Consider the following 18,326-nt stretch of genomic DNA (forward strand, 5'->3'; position numbering starts at 1 on the left):
TTAGGAACTCACTTGGAGGTTTATTGGTGGAAGTACAGAAGCACTTGGTTATAAACACCATCATACCTCTCCCATGGTCTTTTGGCCCACAGTGGGAAAACAGCATCGATAGGAGGTGGTAGCAAGTGCACCAAACGAAGCTTGGGAAGATCACCCCTTTCCGGATAGGTGTCAGGGTCCAAAAAAGTTCTCTCCTAGGGAACTGGCAATGGGAGCCTGCAGGAAGTGCTCGTCTGGATTCTCTTGTTCCCAGAGGCTGTGGCTCAAGGCGGCTCTCATGGGTATATTCAAATTGACTGGAGATGCCACTCGCGAGGGGGTCTTATAGCTGTCCAAATTGTTTATTTTGATGGCAACATTGGTGTTACTGTTGGAGCCCAGGAGTTTTGGAGTCATTGAAAGCAATAAAAGAGAAAGAAAGCATTGTTAAAAGTTTAATTTAAAAACTGTTTCTAAATTGTATATTTTCCAGTACAAGTGCCTTGAATATAAATGTGGATGTGGGAATGATGACCAGGGACAACATGTATAAATGGTATGGTGTATCAAGAGTGACTTGGGGCACCTGGGTGGCCCAGCTGGTTAAGTGTCCGACTTTGGCTCAGGTCATGATCTCATGAGTTCATGGGTTTGAGGCCAGCATCAGGCTGTGCGCTGACAGTGTGGAGCCTGCTTGGGATTCTCTCTCTCTCTCTCTCTCTCTGTCCACCCTGTCAGCACTCACCTGTGTGTGCACATGTGCACGCACGCATGCACGCTCTCTCTCAAAATAAATAAACTTAAAAGAGAGAAAGAGAGAGAGAGAGAGAGAGAGAGTGTGTGTGTGTGTGTGTGTGTGTGTGTGTGTGTGTGACTTGAACAGAGAAAGCCAAGCAGGAGGGAGGCTCCGGCTAAGGTCTGCTCTGCTGGAGTGGAACAGATACCCCTCCAAATCTTAAGCATCACTTTTAATGTGTTGAGAACCTAATTTGTTAACTAAGACTCAAAGGCAAGATCTGAGCCCTGTGAGATCTGCCTGATTCCCACTATAACCTGACAGTTATCAACATAAGGAAAAGAAAACCTTAAGATAGTTCTCTAAAAGAATAACAACTTTAAAAAAAGTCACAGCCACTGAATGTATATCAAAAAACACAGAGTGTGGCTAACATTTAAAAAATTTTTATTCTAAGTGAAGTACATGGTTATTTTATTTTATTTTTAAAAATTTTTTAAATTCAATTTGATTTTTTTTTAATGTTTACTTATTTTGGGAGGAGGGGCAGAGAGAGAGAGAGGGAGACAGAGGATCCAAAGAGGGCTCTGTGCTGACATCAGAGAGCCCATTTGTGGGGCTCACACTCATAACCTGAGCCCAAGTCAGACACTTAGACAACTGAGCCACCCAGGCACCCCTGTGTTTTTTGTTTTGTTTTGTTTTGTTTTATTTAAAAGAACCATGTAGGGGCTCAGTCAGTTGAGCACCTGATTCTTGATTTTGGCTCAGGTCATGATCCCAGGGTCACGGGATTGAGTCCTGCACCCTTTACTGAGTGTGGAGCCTGCTTGAGAGCCTCTTTCTCTCCCTTTGTCCTATGTCCCTGCTCTCGCGCATGCGTGCTCTCTCTAAAAAAAAAGTAAAGAAGTAAATGAAAAAAAGGGAAACCACAAAAAAGCACCAAATGGAAAATAAAAATCACTCAGATTGTAACTATTCAAAGATAAGATGCAGTGGGTTGTTGCTGTTGTTTTTTTTTTTAAGTGAAAATAAGTTTCGAGTTATGTAGCTAGGGCATGGCAAGATGGCCAAATAATCTAAAAAATCTTTGCCATAAAACACCTAGAAGTGCTAGATAATCACATAATTGAAAATGTATTGTTAAGCCCGCAAAAAGCAAAGAAAAATCCCAGAGGTTGAAAATTAAAGCCCGGCAAAGTGTGGGCGGAAGCTGGGGGTGCCCGAGCGACTTGCCCGTCGTGGTGATGCGGGGCTTAGGTTTTCCCTACTTCAGTTTAGGCTAACATGAGTCCCACAGGTAAAGGCCTGTTTGAGACAGTTCAGGATAAAAAATTAGAGCTACAGACTGCTGCAAGACGCACACGGGTCCGTATCTGTGTATGAGGAAGCACAGAGAAGCAACAGGGTATCGGATGTGTCTGAAAACAGGAGAGCCCCTCCCACAGGTTCTCAGTGGAAAGTGCCACCGGACAGTTTGAGGAGGAGGAAACTGGCAGGGAGTCCAAGGGGTCTGGCTGTAGTAAGTTCAGAAGAGGCTGGAGCCCTACATGCCTTATGATCTCTTGAAGCCATCGGAACACTCTCTCTTGCAAGACACAGCTTCACACTAAGGAAAAAAAACCACTGGAAATGGGATCCAAATTGAGTAGGACGGGAACAATAAAAATAAACAAAAGAGAAAGATCCGCTAAAAGACCGGAGAGAGGGGCACAGCCCTATAAAGTAGAAGGCCATAGGCACTTCCCCGAAACAACACAAGAGGGAGCTCTAGACCCAAACCAGAAAGCTACCTTGACTGACCCTCGTTCCCAAAACCATTTTCGTATTAAAAATAACCGCCAGAAAAGGGTAGTAATCAAACCCCACACAAAATTATATAAGAAGAGTATATGAAGCATAATCAATGCTCACAGACAATGAAAGCACACTAAAAAGATATGCCTGCAAAACAAAGGAAAAGCACAACCAAGCATTTCAAAATGAGCTGAAAGAAATTAAGAAAGTGAAAGTACAACACAAGTCAGAATTTAAAGGATTTGTAAACGGGATGGTAAAACCGAGGAAAGAAGCAGACGTTTTTAAAAAAACAATTATTTCCAAAATGAAGCCTAAACCAAAAAGAATACAAGAGCGAACAAAGCAGACAATGGCTTAAAAGGAAGAGAAGAATAAGAGGAGAGCTTGGAGAAAGAAAAGGAGAAAGTGACAGCTCTATTATACAGGCAAAGATGATCCAATATTCGAATAACAAGAGTATCCAAAGAAGAAAATTTTACATCATAATTCAATAAAACGATCTTGAAATTAAAAAAAAAAAAAAAAGCTGGGGGCAGGGGTCCTGGGAGACCCAGTAGGCAGGGACACAAGTCCTGAGCAGGAAATCTGAAGGGCAGGAAAGATGGAAGAGTGGGTCGCTTGAGTGGTGGAGTGAAGAATTCTTCCTGTGTCCAGTGGCTCGTCAAAGTCTGAGAGGACATTTCCTGAGGATCAGAGAGAGTGAGAGAGAGCCAGCCTAGAGCCATGGTAAGCCCTGCCCAAGGGATGCCCTTTATAGGGAGAAGGGGATATTGACCCCCTAGTGCCGGGGTGGCATGGATGCCCACAGAGCCAGGGCCTGACGGGGGTGGTAGCTGGAGGAAAGGAAGATGTCAGAGCATCACCAGAGTTACAGTCAGGGGTGAGAGGGGTGTCAGGTATGGGACTTCAAAGAACCCAAGGAAACTCCTAAGAGAAAAAAAGAGCTTTAAAGTTAGGAAACAGGGGGCACCTGGGTGACTCAGTCAGTTGGGCATACAATTTCTGCTTAGGTCATAATCTCACAGATCACGAGTTCGAGCCCCGAGTCAGCTCTGTGCTGATAGCTCAGAGCCTGGAGCCTGCTTCAGATTCGGTCTCTGTCTCTCTCTGCACCTCCCTCTCTCTCTGAAAATATAAATAAACATTTAAAAAAACTTCTTTAAGTTAGGAAGCAGAAGGAGAAGTGAAAACCCAGTGTGCCCACTGTGAGGGGCCATCTTAACATGAGGCCAGGCTGAGGGAAGGTGTGAACAGTTCAGAGTTTTGATAATTATCAGGCACATTTTAATTTCAGAATTGACGCTGCTTTTGCAATTTATTTTTTTTAGTTTTTAAATGTTTTTTTTTATTTATTTTTGAGAGAGAGATAGAGACAGCGTGAGCTGTCAGGGTCAGAGAGAGAGGGAGATACAGAATCTGAACACAGCCTCCAGGCTCTGAGTTAGCTGTCAGCACAGAGCCTGACGCGGGGCTCAAACCCATGAACCCGTGAGATCATGACCTGAGCTGAAGTTGGACACATAACCGACTGAGGTGCCCCTGCTTTTGCAATTTAAAGGGACCAGAGGAACTTTTATACTCTAAGAGGGAGCCCATATGCTTACGGGGCCTGTCAGAGAACCAGCTTTTATCTAAGGGCAAGAAGAAAACTTCTTCTACTGAAAAAATTATAAAGGGAAGACAAAACTAAATTTATATTAAAAATTTTTCTTTATCAGTGGAACAGAATAGAGAACCCAGAAATGGACTCACAAACATATGGTCAACTAATCTTTGACAAAGCAGGAAAGAATATCCAATGTAATAAAGACAGTCTCTTCAGCAAGAGGTGGTGGGAAAAATGGACAGCGGCATACAGAATGGACCACTTTCTTACACCATACATAAAAATAAACTCAAAATGGATGAAAGACCTAAGTGTAAGACACGAAGCCATCAATATCCTTGAGGAGAAAGCAGGCAAAAACCTCTTTGACCTTGACTGCGCAACTTCTTACTCAACATGTCTCCTGAGGCAAGGGAAACAAAAGCAAACATGAACTATTGGGACCTCATCAAAATAAAAAGCTTCTGCATAGCGAAGGAAACAATCAGCAAAACTAAAAGGCAACCGACGGAATGGGAGAAGATATTTGCAAACGACATATCAGATAAAGGGTTAGTATCCAAAATCTGTAAAGAACTTATCAAACCCAACACCCAAAAAACAAATAGTCCAGTGAAGAAATGTGCAAAAGACGTGAATAGACACTTCTCCAAAGAAGACATCCAGATGGCCAACCGACACATGAAAATATGCTCAACATCACTCATCATCAGGGAAATACAAATCAAACCCACAATGAGATACCACCTCATACCCGTCAGAATGGCTAACATTAACAACTCAGGCAACAACAGATGTCGGCGAGGATGTGGAGAAAGAGGATCTCTTGCACTGCGGGTGGGATGCAAACTGGTGCAGCCACAGTATGGAGGTTCCCCAAGAAATTAAAAATAGAACTACCCTATGACCCAGCAATTGCACTACTAGGTATTTATCCAAGGGATATAGGTGTGCTGTTTCGAAGGGACACATCCACCCCAATGTTTATAGCAGTACTATCAACAATAGCCAAAGTATGGAAAGAGCCCAAATGTCCATCGATGGATAAATGGATAAAGAAGATGCGGTATATTTATACAATGGAGTATTAGTCGGCAATCAAAAAGAATGAAATCTTGCCATTGTAACTACATGGATGGAACTAGAGGGTATCATACTAAGTGGAATTAGTCAGAGAAAGACAAATATCATATGACTTCAATCATATGAGGACTTTACAAAACAGATGAACATAAGGGAAGGGAAGCAAAAATAATATAAAAGCAAAAATAATATAAAAACAGGGAGAGGGATGAAACATAAGAGACTCTTAAATATGGAGAACAAACAGAGGGTTGCTGGAGGGGCTGTGGGAGGGGGGATGGGCTAACTGGGTAAGGAGCATTAAGGAATCTACTCCTGAAACCATTGTTGTACTATATACTAACTAACTTGGATGTAAACTAAAAAAAATAAAGTACAAAGACTTTTAAAAAATTGAAAAATATCATTTGACTTATAAAATTAAAATTTTTTTTTCTTTTTTGAGAGAGAGACACACACACAGAGCATGAGTGGGTGAAGAGGCAGAGAGAGAGAGGGAGACACAGAATCCAAAGCAGGCTCCAGGCTCCGAGCTGTCAGCACAGAGCCTGACACGGGGCCTGAATCCACGAACCATGAGATCATGACCTGAGCTGAAGTCAGATGATTAACCAACTGAGCCACCCAGGTGCCCCAAAAATAAACTTACATTTTGATGGTATCCTGCAGGTTGTACTCATTCAACGTATTGATTTCAAGATTTTGTTTTTGTTTTCTGGCACTTGTTGCACAGAGTCTCAGACAATTAGTGAATTAGTAAATGGCTTTGGAGTCATCTCTGCTTTGGGTTACTGTCTATTCTGTCCATTTTATGGAACAGAGAAGTGAGGTGAAGAGAACTCAGAATTGCCTTACCCAGGGGACCCTGGAGAACTGGGATTGGAGATAGTCCACATCTAGCTCCATGAGCCCGCTTTATCAGCTTACCCTCCTTTGAATTACTTACTCACCCCTCATTCCTTTAATTGAGCACTGTCCATGAAGGCACTGTAGTTTGCCTAGGGAATATTCAGACCAAACTGCCACAGAGCCTGTTTTCGACAGGCTTATAATAAAATTGAGGGGAGAAATCATATGCATAATTGTCTAGATTAAAAAGAAGGAACTGAGACAGTTTGGCCGAGGGTGCCACCGTCCCCACCCACGGCTCAGGGCTGTGGGAAGGGACCCCGCAGCTGCGAGCATGGAGGACCCACCTGTCTGCTGTGAGCGGGGGCCTTCCTGTGATATTCGAGAAACTGTCACTGGTCTGCTCGGCTGCCAACAGCATGAGGCTTTCGCTGGGCTGGGCGGATGACGGGAGGCTGCTCTCAGGCTGGGTGGAGAAACTTACAGTCAGATGACCAGGTCTGCCCTCAGAGTGCTTGGCCTCCTGGGCCAGAAACTTGAAGGAACTCAGCCTTCAGGTCTCAAGGCTTGTGTCTTCCAGGCTCCACCTGAGAAGCTCTTCCTTAAACATTAAGCCCCAGAATCATCAGAGCATAACTGGGCCCAGGCAGCAGAGCGTCCTCTCTCTGATGGGCTGCCATGGCTCCTGGCCCTGAACATTAAGGACCAGCGCAGCACAGCCGCGAAGCTCACTTTGGAAGGCAGAGAAAGCATGCCTAAAGCCTTCAACTTAGACAAGAGGAGGAAAGGGTTTAGGTTCTGAAATCTGAAGGTGTTAGGCCATCTGGTCTATCGCTCTCTTTCTGTGCTTGTTTGTACCCAAAGCAGGTCCTGGAAAAGCCTAGGTGGGAGCCTCAAATAAACTGAAAGGAAAAAGTGAATCCTTGGGGGAAATATTTGCAGAAACTTCAAATTCAAGGGTTAAAATTCTTATGTCTAAAAAGCTTTATTTTACAAATCAGTTTAGAAAACACAAAGATGCCAATAGAAAAAGAGCCAAAGAGCACAAAAAAACTGTATAATGGTGTTCAAACTCATTGAAAATCAAAGAGCTGCTACTTTTTTTTTTTACCTATATTAGAAAATGTGCTAAAATTTATACTTCACAATTGCGATAAGGATACAGTGACATAGACACTCATTACTGGAGAGAGTATACTTTGGCATGAGGGTTCTGGAAATAATCTGGCAATATGTATTAAGAGCCTTAAAAATGTTCCTACCCTTTGAATTCTGCTTTTAATAATCTATTCTGAGAAAACAAGCAGAAATGTGGTCAATACATATAAATGCTTATTTTAGCCTAATTTATAATAATGAAAAGTTAGAAATAACTCTAAATGTCTGATAATAGGAGAATGGCAAAGTCAATTTTAATTCATTCATACAACTAATGAACAGCATGAAATGATCAAAGTGATGTGATATGTATGAAGAGCTTTAAAAAAATATGGGAAAATGCTTCTGATATAATGTAAATTGATAAAAAGCAGCATTCAGAAATGTATTATATATTTAATATCCTCAAATATATAAATTAAACCTTAAGATGGAAGACTGTTAAGAAACAAAACAAATAAAAATCGGGGGGTGGGTAGTGGCAGGAATATGAAAACCAGGAAACAGACTCTTAACTATAGAGAACAAACAGGGTTGATGGAGGGAGGTGGACGGGGGATGGGCCAAATGGGTGATTGGCATTAAGGAGGGCACTTGTGATGAGCACTGGGTGTCATAGGTAAGTGATGGATCACTAAATTCTACTCCTGAAATTAGTATTACACTGTATGTTAACTAACTGGAATTTAAATAAAAATTTGGAGAAAGAATAAATAAATAAATAAATAAATAAGCATAAAAAAAAAACCTGGCAAATTCAATCTAGCCTCTAACTTTAAATAATAAATGTTTTCAAAGTCTTAAAATATTCAACAACATGAAAGCACATCCAAAATTTTTCAGTTGATATTAAGAAGACAGCACAACTTTAATGCCAAAACCTATTAAAGATCAAACAAAAAAAAAAAAAAAGAAAGAAAAGGAAAGAAAGTAAATAAGATGGAAGACTGGAAGGAAGTATGCCAGAATGTTCCAAGTGATTGCCTGGGGTTGGAGAGAAGTAGGGGTGACTTTTCTGTGATTTTCTAAGTTTCTTCAGGGAGCATTATTCCTTTTTAACACTGAAAAAAAACCCCAAACCCCAACAGAAAACAACTTTTAATGGAGTTAAGCACTTTATAGCTCTTTTTTTAGGAAAACGAAATTAATGTGCTTTTATATGTTTGTAGAGCCCAGTTTGATGTGTGTATCCTTGACCCTTGAAAATGAAGTCTGCCCCTGCAATGCTAGACTTGAATTCCCATCAATCCTCTGAGGCACTAGGCTTCCCATCCCCCATCTCACAGCACATATTGGCGGGAGGCCCCACTTACTGTTATTTCGGTGGAGCTGTTGGACATTTTGGGCACCAGGCAGTGAGTGAATTGGATTCTCGGGTCTTTGGTGGTGATGGACAGACCTTTCTGCAGAATTTTCACCAAGCGGATCCAGAATTGAAACACAGCCTCTGGGTGTTTTTCGTGGAGCCTCAGGTAGTAGATCTTTTCAGTCACTGTTCTAACCCTCAGGATGCGTTGGAGCCGGTCACAGATTTGTAGCTCCACAAACTTCAGGGGAAGAATCCTAGACACAATGGAGAAATCCCCATAGCAGAGGGGCCCATGCGTTCAGTCAACCATGCTGTGCCTTACCTAGAGCCTGGCCCCATCTCACTAGGCTCCCGTCTCCAGAAGATGGGTCTCTCATGGGAGATGCCTGTGGGAGAAAGCTCATGGTCTGAGAGTGGGAATGATTACTAAAAGTAAGTCTTCTCTGACTTTCAGGGCCTTCATCACTAAAGAACCCGCCCACATTGACAACAATGGCTGATAGGTGATGTGTAACCTCTCATTCAATCCTCTCAACCCTTTGATGAAAGAAAGGTAGTTTTAATTCTGCTTCACAGATGTTGAAACTGAGGCTCAGAACACCTAACTGATGTGCCCAAGTTTAGAACATGTTAAGTAGGAGTTGGAACTCAAGTGTTCTGACCCCATTTCCATCCAGATCTCCATTCTGTATCCTGGTTAACCGTGTTGAGAAAGTAAGAAGGATGGACGTGTCCTGTATATCTAGTATTTTTTTTTTTCAATTGTAACACTCCATAATCCCATCTGACTTTCATACCCCTTACCTTTTTTTTGGGGGGGGGACCCCCTAAGTCTATGGTGACAATATAAAAGTAAAGAAAAGGAAGCCAAGATCCTCAAAGACCAGGCTGAGACAGGGACTAGGCCTCTACCATTGCACCAAGCACAGTATCTGGTACATCCAGACACTAAAGAAATGTTGTCAGTGAATGAATTCTACATGGTTTATACACTATCCATAGTGTATACACATAGCTTATACACTGTCCTTTCTATCTAAAATCCAGCTGTAAAACCATACAGTTGTCTCACCCCTTCTGGCCCCTCCCTCAAGCCTTTCTTTACCTGCTGAGGGTGACCACTGGAGCACAATCAGGTGAGCTCCAGGTGGAAAACTGACCCCGGGGCCAGGTGACGTTGGCCATCAGGAGGACGTTGGGGAGTGGCAAGGAGGGCACCGAGGAGGTCACCCCGAGGATCACAGTGGTAGAGCCTTCATAGACATCCATCCAGCTCCCGGGCTTAGTGACCTAGAAATCAGCCCCAGGTACATGAGACAGTGAGAAAGAGGAAGACAAGGGTGGGAGAATACAGGTTCTGGAAAGTAGCACTTTAACTTGGTGACATGCTCAAAGCAAGAGTGCGATGCGCTGGCCTGGGCAATGACCAGCATCCATCCAAATAGACCGGCTCATTAGCAACAGGAAACTGTGCTGCCCTCCTTTGTGTCCTCTCCATTATCTGACTTTAAAGGGTTGCATTAGTAAGAGAAAGCTAAGAGGCATTGACATCGTATTCCCCCATCCTCGTGTAGAAGCAGCCAGCACAGGTTTCCAATGATCTAGAAGGGAGGTTGTGTAAAGAAAGCTCCGGAAGAGGAGGAGAGTGAAGGAAGAGCTAGTGAATGGGGAAGACTCAGCCCAGCTTGAGGGACATTTGGGGAGCTTCCCACACGATGAGGGAGGGCCTGGCTTGTTGACAGATCTAGTATGAACCTGTTCCCTTGCAGCATCGGAGGCTGTGGCAGTCCAGGGAGACTGTATGCTTGGCACTGGGCACAATATTTCAGCTAAGACACGCCCGCCTCACTGTCCAACGTGGGCAGAGAAGCTTCCAAGGAACCACAAGGACCAAGGTAAGGTAAGGAACATTTGAGGAGTGACCAGCCCAGAGAGTCTTCTCCCAATGTTCTAGATTTTGTAGGACCAACGGAACCATTTCACAGTCATGGTGGAACTGGGGACAAGGGGAAAGCCCCAGGAATAATCGAAATTTAAGTTCCCTAGAGCCTAGTGAATTTGTTTTGAAGGGAAAAAAAAACCATTTTTCGCAGCCCACATTGTGGAATGACATTCACATGTGCTACAAAACACAGGGGGGCACTCATCGAGAGCAAGTGCTACGTAAACGTTTGTGGGTGCTGTTTCTTAGAGGTGACGGCAGAGAGGTGATACTGGGGAGAGGGAAGAAAGGGAGCCACCTGGCTGTATGGGGTGGCTTCCCTTTCAGGGAAACTTTTCACTCTGTCATGGGGCAGCTCCGGCAGGTAGGCTTTGCCCTCCCCGGTACAGTCCGAGTTGCCTGCTGCCTGAGTCACTAAGTGTCCACCCGGACAATCTACACAGTTTTAATAGCAGGTCAAAGAGAACAGATCAAGAGAATAAACCTCCTGCCAAGACCTCACACCCAAATAGAAATGACTGGAATTCGGGATCCTGAGTCTGGATCCGCCATGTCTCTGCTCCTTCTCCACAGAGACTGATAGGAAGGAGCATGCCCGCAGGCTGTAGCTGGTGGCCCCAATCTGCAGCCCCCCAGAGCAGTGCAGGAACCAGGGCACCTAGAGCCATGAACTGGCTCTCTGAAATCTGGGGGGGTCCGTCAGGGGGTAGCTTGCTGCTCCATGAACGCATCTTCAAATTAAGCTCAAATTGTCTCCACTCTCTCTTGTGACTCCTCACTGCTTTGTGACCCCATCACACGGATTCCTGAACACAGACTCTCCTCACGCGCTCTAGCCTCCCACCTTCATCAAGGTAACTTGAAGTCCCTTGGCCTGCAGTGTCCTCCTCCTGGCTCTTCCACTTATCAAAGTCTTAGTGATGCCTTAAAGAATGGCTTAACCTCCTCTTCTGGGGAGCCTTCTTCAACTGCCACACTCCAAAAAGTGCTCTAAACTCCCTGGACACTGGCACCCCTCTCTCTGCTTATGCTTTAGGGATCAGCTGGTCCAAACCACCTGACAGAGCTTTTTTAGCAGTTACCATGTTATAACATGCCCTTAAAATTGACAAATTCATAAGCTCCTAGGCCAGGGACACTATCGATCTCTCTTTGCATCTCCTGCCCACACACAGCACACAGCTTGCTGACTGAGAAGCTGGCTATGCTGCACCTGCAAAGGAACACGGAGGTGCAGGTCCCAGCTAGACCTCTAGAGGGAGGCGGGCAGCCCCTCAGTAAGATGTCACACACCATTTTCTTTTTTAAGTAAATGCTACCCCCAAGTGGGGGCTTGAACTCACAACCCCAAGACCAAGAGTCACATGCTCTACTAACCGAGCCAGCCAGGTGCCCCAGGATGTCATATGACTGCCCCCTACTCCCAGTGGCCTCATGCTTCCCAGGCCGAAAATGCTCACTTCCAATGGCCATATCACCACTTGTTAGGGGATGTAGAATCTGGGCAAGGCCGATTCTAGGGGCTTGGCTCTCAAACAAGGCTATTTCTAAATCATCCCATGGAGAGGAGGTTGGATTTCAGAGCAGGGATTCTAAAAGCAACCTTCATTCCCTCTAAGCAGCCATCCCCTCCCTGGCGGTCCTGGGAGGGCGCCCATAGACCCTGGCTGGAGAGTGAGCTCTCAGGTCCCCTTTTGCAGGTTGTAGTTCTATTTCCTGAAAGCATATGACCTGCAGGGAGCCCCATCATGCCGTAGGCACAAACTGAGCTGAACTTGGGATCCAGACCCTCAGGTCGTCTCTAGCCACAGCGGCCTCTTTCTCCTCCCCAGGGCTTTCAGAGGCCGCAGCATTTTTGGACCAAGCCTCAGGAACAAGTATCGGAAAGGGAAAGAAAGTGGGCTCTGAGCTGCACAGGGGTACCTGGATAAAGTTGCTTTCAAACACCACCGAGTCAGAGAACAAGTTGAATTCTGGAGAATGAATCAGTTGACAGAGAAGGCCATCTTCCACCCCCAGTTCCACTCCAGGGCCTGGTTCCCTGACCTCAGGTGGGAGGCCCCTAATTTTACTCATTGGTTCTTGCGAAGAATGGGCTGGGGAACATCTCCGGGGCTCCACGCAGACCCAGCCCAGTTCCAAGGTGTTGGTGTGACCGCTCCTACCCCCAACCTCCACAGCTCCCCCTCCCCTCCTAACTTACAGGCTGTCCACCAGGCCAGGGAGGGCCTGTCGGCTCACAATGGCAGGCATGACATCAAGGAATGTGATGGGTAACAACAGGAAAGGAAAAATAAGAGAGGCAAGGAAGGACTGGGGGTGAACAGGGCTCTTTTCTCCCTTTTCCTATGCACTACAAACTAGCAGTGACAGTGGTATTCCATTTTTCACTCAATTTCTCTGTATACATGAGGGAAATGCACTATGGTCATGGCAAGACAGCAGTGAGCTGGCCAGAACAGCAAGGCACTTTCTCCAGAAACTCACAGCCTTCAGTCCTCTCCTCAGACAGTGAAGCCCCTCACAAAAACTTTATCTGTGTGAATTCCCCAAAGTCAGGCCCTCACCTGGCCAGAGGAGCTTAGGATGAAGACAAGCAACTCACTCCAATCTTCCCTACCTCATTTCATGGGATAAAATGAGAACTTTTTTAAACACGAGGCTGTTAACAAAGTGAAGAGGCTAATTTCTTTGGAAACAGTGGGCAAAAGAGGAAGTGCAGCACAGTGGTGTGCTGGAGCCTGCATGAAAGAGATTGTGAAAACTATGTGATTTTCAGGAATTTTACAAGTCAGTTGTTAAACACAGCCATTATTAAAAATTTAACTATGTCAACTTACACTTCAATAAATCATATAAAAGCAAAGGTAATGACCCAGACTCACCACTTCTTAATTATTTTACCATTTTACTACTCTCTATACCCTTGAGGTTATTTACATCTCTTGTATCTACAGGGTAGAAACACTATATGATGGTGCGCTACCACTGCCTATCTTCTTCTGTGTGTGTCCAGAAACTTCATGTTGGTCATGGTCTTGAAACTAGCCATGTTGGGAGTTATTTACACCATGGAAATCAATTAAGCCTTGATTTATTGTTTTGTTGGCTGTCTAAAGGGATAAAGGGGTGCCTGGACACATATCAGTTGGTTAGGCATCCGACTTTGGCTCATGATCTCAAGGTGGTGAGTTCAAGCCCCACATCGGGCTCTGAACTGACAGCTCGGAGCCTGTGGCCTGCAGCCTGCTTTGGATTCTGTGTCTCCCTCTCTCTTTGCCCCTCCCCCTGCTCACAGTCTGTTCTCTGTCTCTCTCTCTCTCAAAAATAAATAAACATAAAAAAAAAAGGGATAGAGAAAATGTTGGTGATGTAAACTGAGTGTGGCTGTAGCTGTCATATTGTAGGCACACAAAAAAATCTGAGGAGTCTCCCAGTATTTGAAAGCTATTATCTGATTTAGGAAAGAAGTTGCTTAAGTCACTGATGAACATGTAAAGTTCCAACATACAACTAGGTTAGTTCACTTTCACCTTACTCATTAACATAAGTGGAAAACTCAGCCAACATTCATGTCGGAACTGCACTTGTCAGTTGTGTTGGTTGGCTAGGAATACAAGAGTTTGACAAAAATTAGTGAAAGACTTCTGTGAGAATCAATTGGCGAAATGAAATGTGCAAGAGTACTGTACATTTTACTGTTAGTTGTGAGCTGGGTGCTATACATACCTTATGTCAGTAAAACTGGAGAGAAAACATACATGCGTAGATGTATGCATACATGTACATACAGGTATATGTACACTCATGTATATTATATAATTATATATAGTTATAATATAGACTTAATATGACTAATTATGATAAATTGTAGTTATAATACATATAACACTATAGTATGCTACATTATGATATATATGTAATAATAACATGTGTTTGTATGTATGATTATTTTACATATTATATAGCCCCAGTCAGAGAGCTGGTGTCAAACATTTACTCGTATAGCATTGTAATGGCACTCCCCTCCCCTTGCAATCTCCTACCTTTGGTTCCAGAACAAGAAACTTCCACTCAAAGACTTCCTCAGGATGCAGGAAGTTGAGGAAGGGTGAGGTATCAGTTATCTTCTCAGACTATGGCCGGATAGCTAGCAGGCCCTCTCACCTGGGTGTTTGTACAGGAGCAAGCCAAGGAGGTAAGTCAGTTCTCTCACATCTTTTAAACTCTCAAGACACACACTGGCACAATCCTCCCGTGACGAGGGTTAAACATAGGGTGGGAGGACGGCTTCCCATAGGTGTTTGTCCAAACCTGCTACGTCAGAGGCAGCAGTTCATATCTTAGTGCTTTATTTCTCCCTAAGACTTGCTCATTGGAAGGAAAAACTTTTATAATTTTTATGGTATGTATTTTTATTATTTATAATTTATATATAATTTTATAAACAAAGTTNCCTTCAAGGTCATTATTTTTGCTTTATCACAGTACTCTCTGTTCTTGGCATTCTTTCTCCTTTCCTTGTAAAAGGTAAATGTCCATCAATACAACACCAGTTAAATTATGATACTTCCACATGAGGTGATGTTTTGCAGCGATTAAAGATAAGGCAACTTTATATATACTGATATGGAATGATTACTGAGACCTATAAAGCTAGAAAAAGATGAAAAACAGCATATATAAAATGCTATCATTTGGGTAAAAGAGATTTTAAAAAAAAGGATATATGGGGTGCCTGGGTGGCTCAGTCGGTTAAGCGTCCGACTTTGGCTCATGATCTCACGATTCGTGGGTTTGAGCCCCATGCTGGGCTCTGTACTGACAGCTCAGAGCCTGGAGCCTGTTTCAGATTCTGTGTCTCCCTCTCTCTCTGACCCTCCCCTGTTCATGCTGTCTCTCTCTCTCAGAAATAAATAAGACATTAAAAAAATTTTTTTAATCTTTAAAAAATATTTTAAAAAGGATATGTACTTATATATGCTTGAACATGCCCAGATAATTTCTGGGAGGATAAAAATGTGCTTGCCTCAGGAGAGGAGGGGCATTGGTGGAAAAGGGACTTATTTTTCACAGCTTAATTTTTGTACTGTTTGAATTATTTACCATAAGCATGTGTTTCCTTTTTAAATAAGTACATTTTAAAATAAAAAGTGGTAAAGAAATTTCCTACACATGGCTCTACAAATACTTGCTGAGAAGCAACTGTGTACAAAGTACAAAGTACACTACATATTGGAAGAATCATTATTAGCTCTAAAAGTAGTCTGACCAGAGTTGTGGACACATGGTCAGGCCTGTACTGGACATAACTGTTTACTTCCCGAAGTAAAGATATATATTTGAAGGAATAAGAGCTGGAAGATTTCAAATATAGTAAAAACTATAAACTTACATCTATACAAAGACTAAGTAATTACTGGAAATTCTAAATACATGAGTAAAAATGTATATATATATATACACACACTCATATAATTTTTGAAATTCTTTAAACAAAAATTGAGTATTTAAAAATGATAACAATGTAGGGGCATCTGGGTGGAGATCAGTGGGTTCAGCATCCAACTCCTGATTTTGGCTCAGGTCATGATCTTACAATCATGAGATAGAGACCCATGTAGGGCTCCATGCTGAGTGTGGATCCTGCTTAGGATTCTCTCTCTCTCTCTGCCCACCCCCCACTCTCTTTCTCTTTCAAAATAAATAAACATTTAAAAAAATTAAATGAGAACAATGTAATATGAAACATTAGGTTTAGAACATACGTAGAAGTAAAATATATGACAAAAATGAAACAGAAGATGAGATGGAAAAATAAAGGTGTAGTATTGAATGGCTTTGCTATTACACCTGAAATGATAAAATACTATTTGAAGTCAGACTATAGTAAGTTAAAGATGTTTATTATAAATCCTAAGATAGAGGAACCATTAACAAATTAAACAGAGATCTATAGTTAACCAATGAATAATGAAGATAAAATAGAACAATAAAGAATTCACAATTAATCCAAAGGAAGGCAAGACAAGAGGGAAAATGGAACAAAGAACAGATGGGAAATAGAAAAGAAAATAACAAGATAGAAGATTTAAATCCAACCTTATGGATAATTATACTAAATTTAAATGGCCTAAACATTCTAATTGAAAATCAAATATTGCCAGTCTGTATAAAAAGCAAGGTACAATTAAATGCTATCTGCAAGAAATCCACACTATATAAAAACACGTAAGTTAAAAGGATAGAATAAGATAAACTTTGCAGCCGCTAATCATAAGTCAGCTAGAGTGGCTATATTAATATCATCAAAGAAGGCTTCATGATAAGGAATAATACAACTTGATAAAGAGGGACGTTTAAAAAAGATAAGGGGGTAGATTTAGTAAGAAGATATAACAATCCTAAATGCATATGTCTCCAATAAGCAGAGTTTCAAAAAACATGAAACTAAAACAAACAGGAAATCAATAAGGATACAGAAGCCTTAAATAACTATCAACTAACTTAAAAAAAAATTTTTTTTTTGACAAAGAGAGAGAGAGACTGAGAGACAGAGCATGAGTGGGGGAGGGGCAGAGAGAGAGGGAAACAATCTGAAACAGGCTCCAGGCTCTGAGCTATCAGCAAGAGTCTGATGCAGGGCTTGAACCCACAAATTGTGAGATCATGACCTGAGCTGAAGTTGGACACTTACTTAACCGACTGAGCCACCCAGTGCCCTACCATCAACTAACTTTATGTCATTTTGTAAAAAATCATTTTGTTTTTCAATACTTTGGATAAAAATTATTTTGTACACTTTCTGTAAAACAGAGCTCACTCAATAGCATAATCCACATTCTTTTCAAGTACACATTGAACAAGATATACCATATACTGAGCCATAAAACAAGTCTCAATAAATTTGAACTAATTAAAATTATACAGGGTATATTCTTTTACCATAATCAATGAAATCAATGAAAGAAAAAATATTTGGAAAATGTCAAGGTATATGGAAATTAAACAACCTACTTCTAAAGTTAATTTTTTTCAAATTTTTAATGTTTATTTATTTTTGAAGGAGAGAGAGAGACAGAGCGTGAGCAGGGAAGGGGCAGAGAGAGAGAGAGACATAGAATCCAAAGTGAGCTCCAGGCTCTGAGCTGTCAGCACAGAGCCCTATATAAGGCTCGAACTCATGAAATGCGAGATCATGACCAGAGCCAAAATCAAACGCTTAACAGACTGAACCACCCAGTCGACCCCCACTTTAAAAAAAATTTTTTTTTAATTAAAATTAAATTTTTTAAAAAGAGCAGTTGGGGTGCCTGGGTGGCTCAGTCAGCTGTGTCTGACTTTGGCTCAGGTCATGATCTCACAGTTTGTAGGTTCGAGCCCTGCGTCAGGCTCTGTGCTGACAGCTCAAAGCCTGGAGCCTGCTTTGGATTCTGTGTCTCCCTCTCTCTCTCTGCCCCTCCCCTGCTCACACTATGTCTGTCTGTCTGTCTCTCTCAAAAATAAACATTAAAAAATAAATAAAAGGAGTAGTTAAATTTCTAAAAATTGAGAAACCTCTAGTTCATGAGATCTAGAAAAAAAAAGAAAATATGCAAATTGCCAATCTGGAAAAAAAGAGGGGATATCACTATAGATCTTGTGGATTTTAAAAGTATAATATGGAAATAGTTTTAACAACTTAATGCTAGTAAATTTGGCACCTTAAAAGTTCTATACAAATGTCATCACATAGATATTACTAAAACTTAGGGGAAAAAATGACTTAAAAAGTGACTTAGGAAAAATCAAATAAATATACATTCATAAAAGTAACTGAATTTGTGATTATATTGCCACAAATAAAACTCTGAGTTCATATGGC

The 18,326-nt window shown here is 42.2% G+C and overlaps 1 protein-coding gene across 2 annotated transcripts; it reads right to left on the reverse strand.

Moving 5' to 3' along the window:
* GARIN1A (golgi associated RAB2 interactor 1A) lies at window positions 1-14,623 on the reverse strand. Of its 2 annotated transcripts, none has more exons than XM_077770786.1 (5): window positions 14,509-14,623; window positions 9,626-9,810; window positions 8,525-8,774; window positions 6,401-6,519; window positions 1-367 (listed from the first exon to the last, which is right to left on the reverse strand). In XM_077770786.1, exons 2-5 carry the CDS (start codon window positions 9,787-9,789, stop codon window positions 172-174), a joined length of 729 nt encoding a protein of 242 aa, XP_077626912.1. In that variant the 5' UTR covers window positions 9,790-9,810; window positions 14,509-14,623; the 3' UTR covers window positions 1-171. The 2 variants fall into 2 exon arrangements, with proteins under 2 accessions (XP_077626912.1, XP_077626911.1); XM_077770785.1 differs by lacking the exon at window positions 14,509-14,623 and adding an exon at window positions 12,386-12,669.
* Window positions 14,624-18,326: the final 3,703 nt, after the last annotated feature.

This window comes from Crocuta crocuta, unplaced genomic scaffold (genome assembly GCF_008692635.1).
Source record: "Crocuta crocuta isolate KB4526 unplaced genomic scaffold, BGI_CrCroc_1.0 scaffold266, whole genome shotgun sequence".
In the NCBI taxonomy this organism is placed as follows: Eukaryota; Metazoa; Chordata; class Mammalia; order Carnivora; family Hyaenidae; genus Crocuta; species Crocuta crocuta.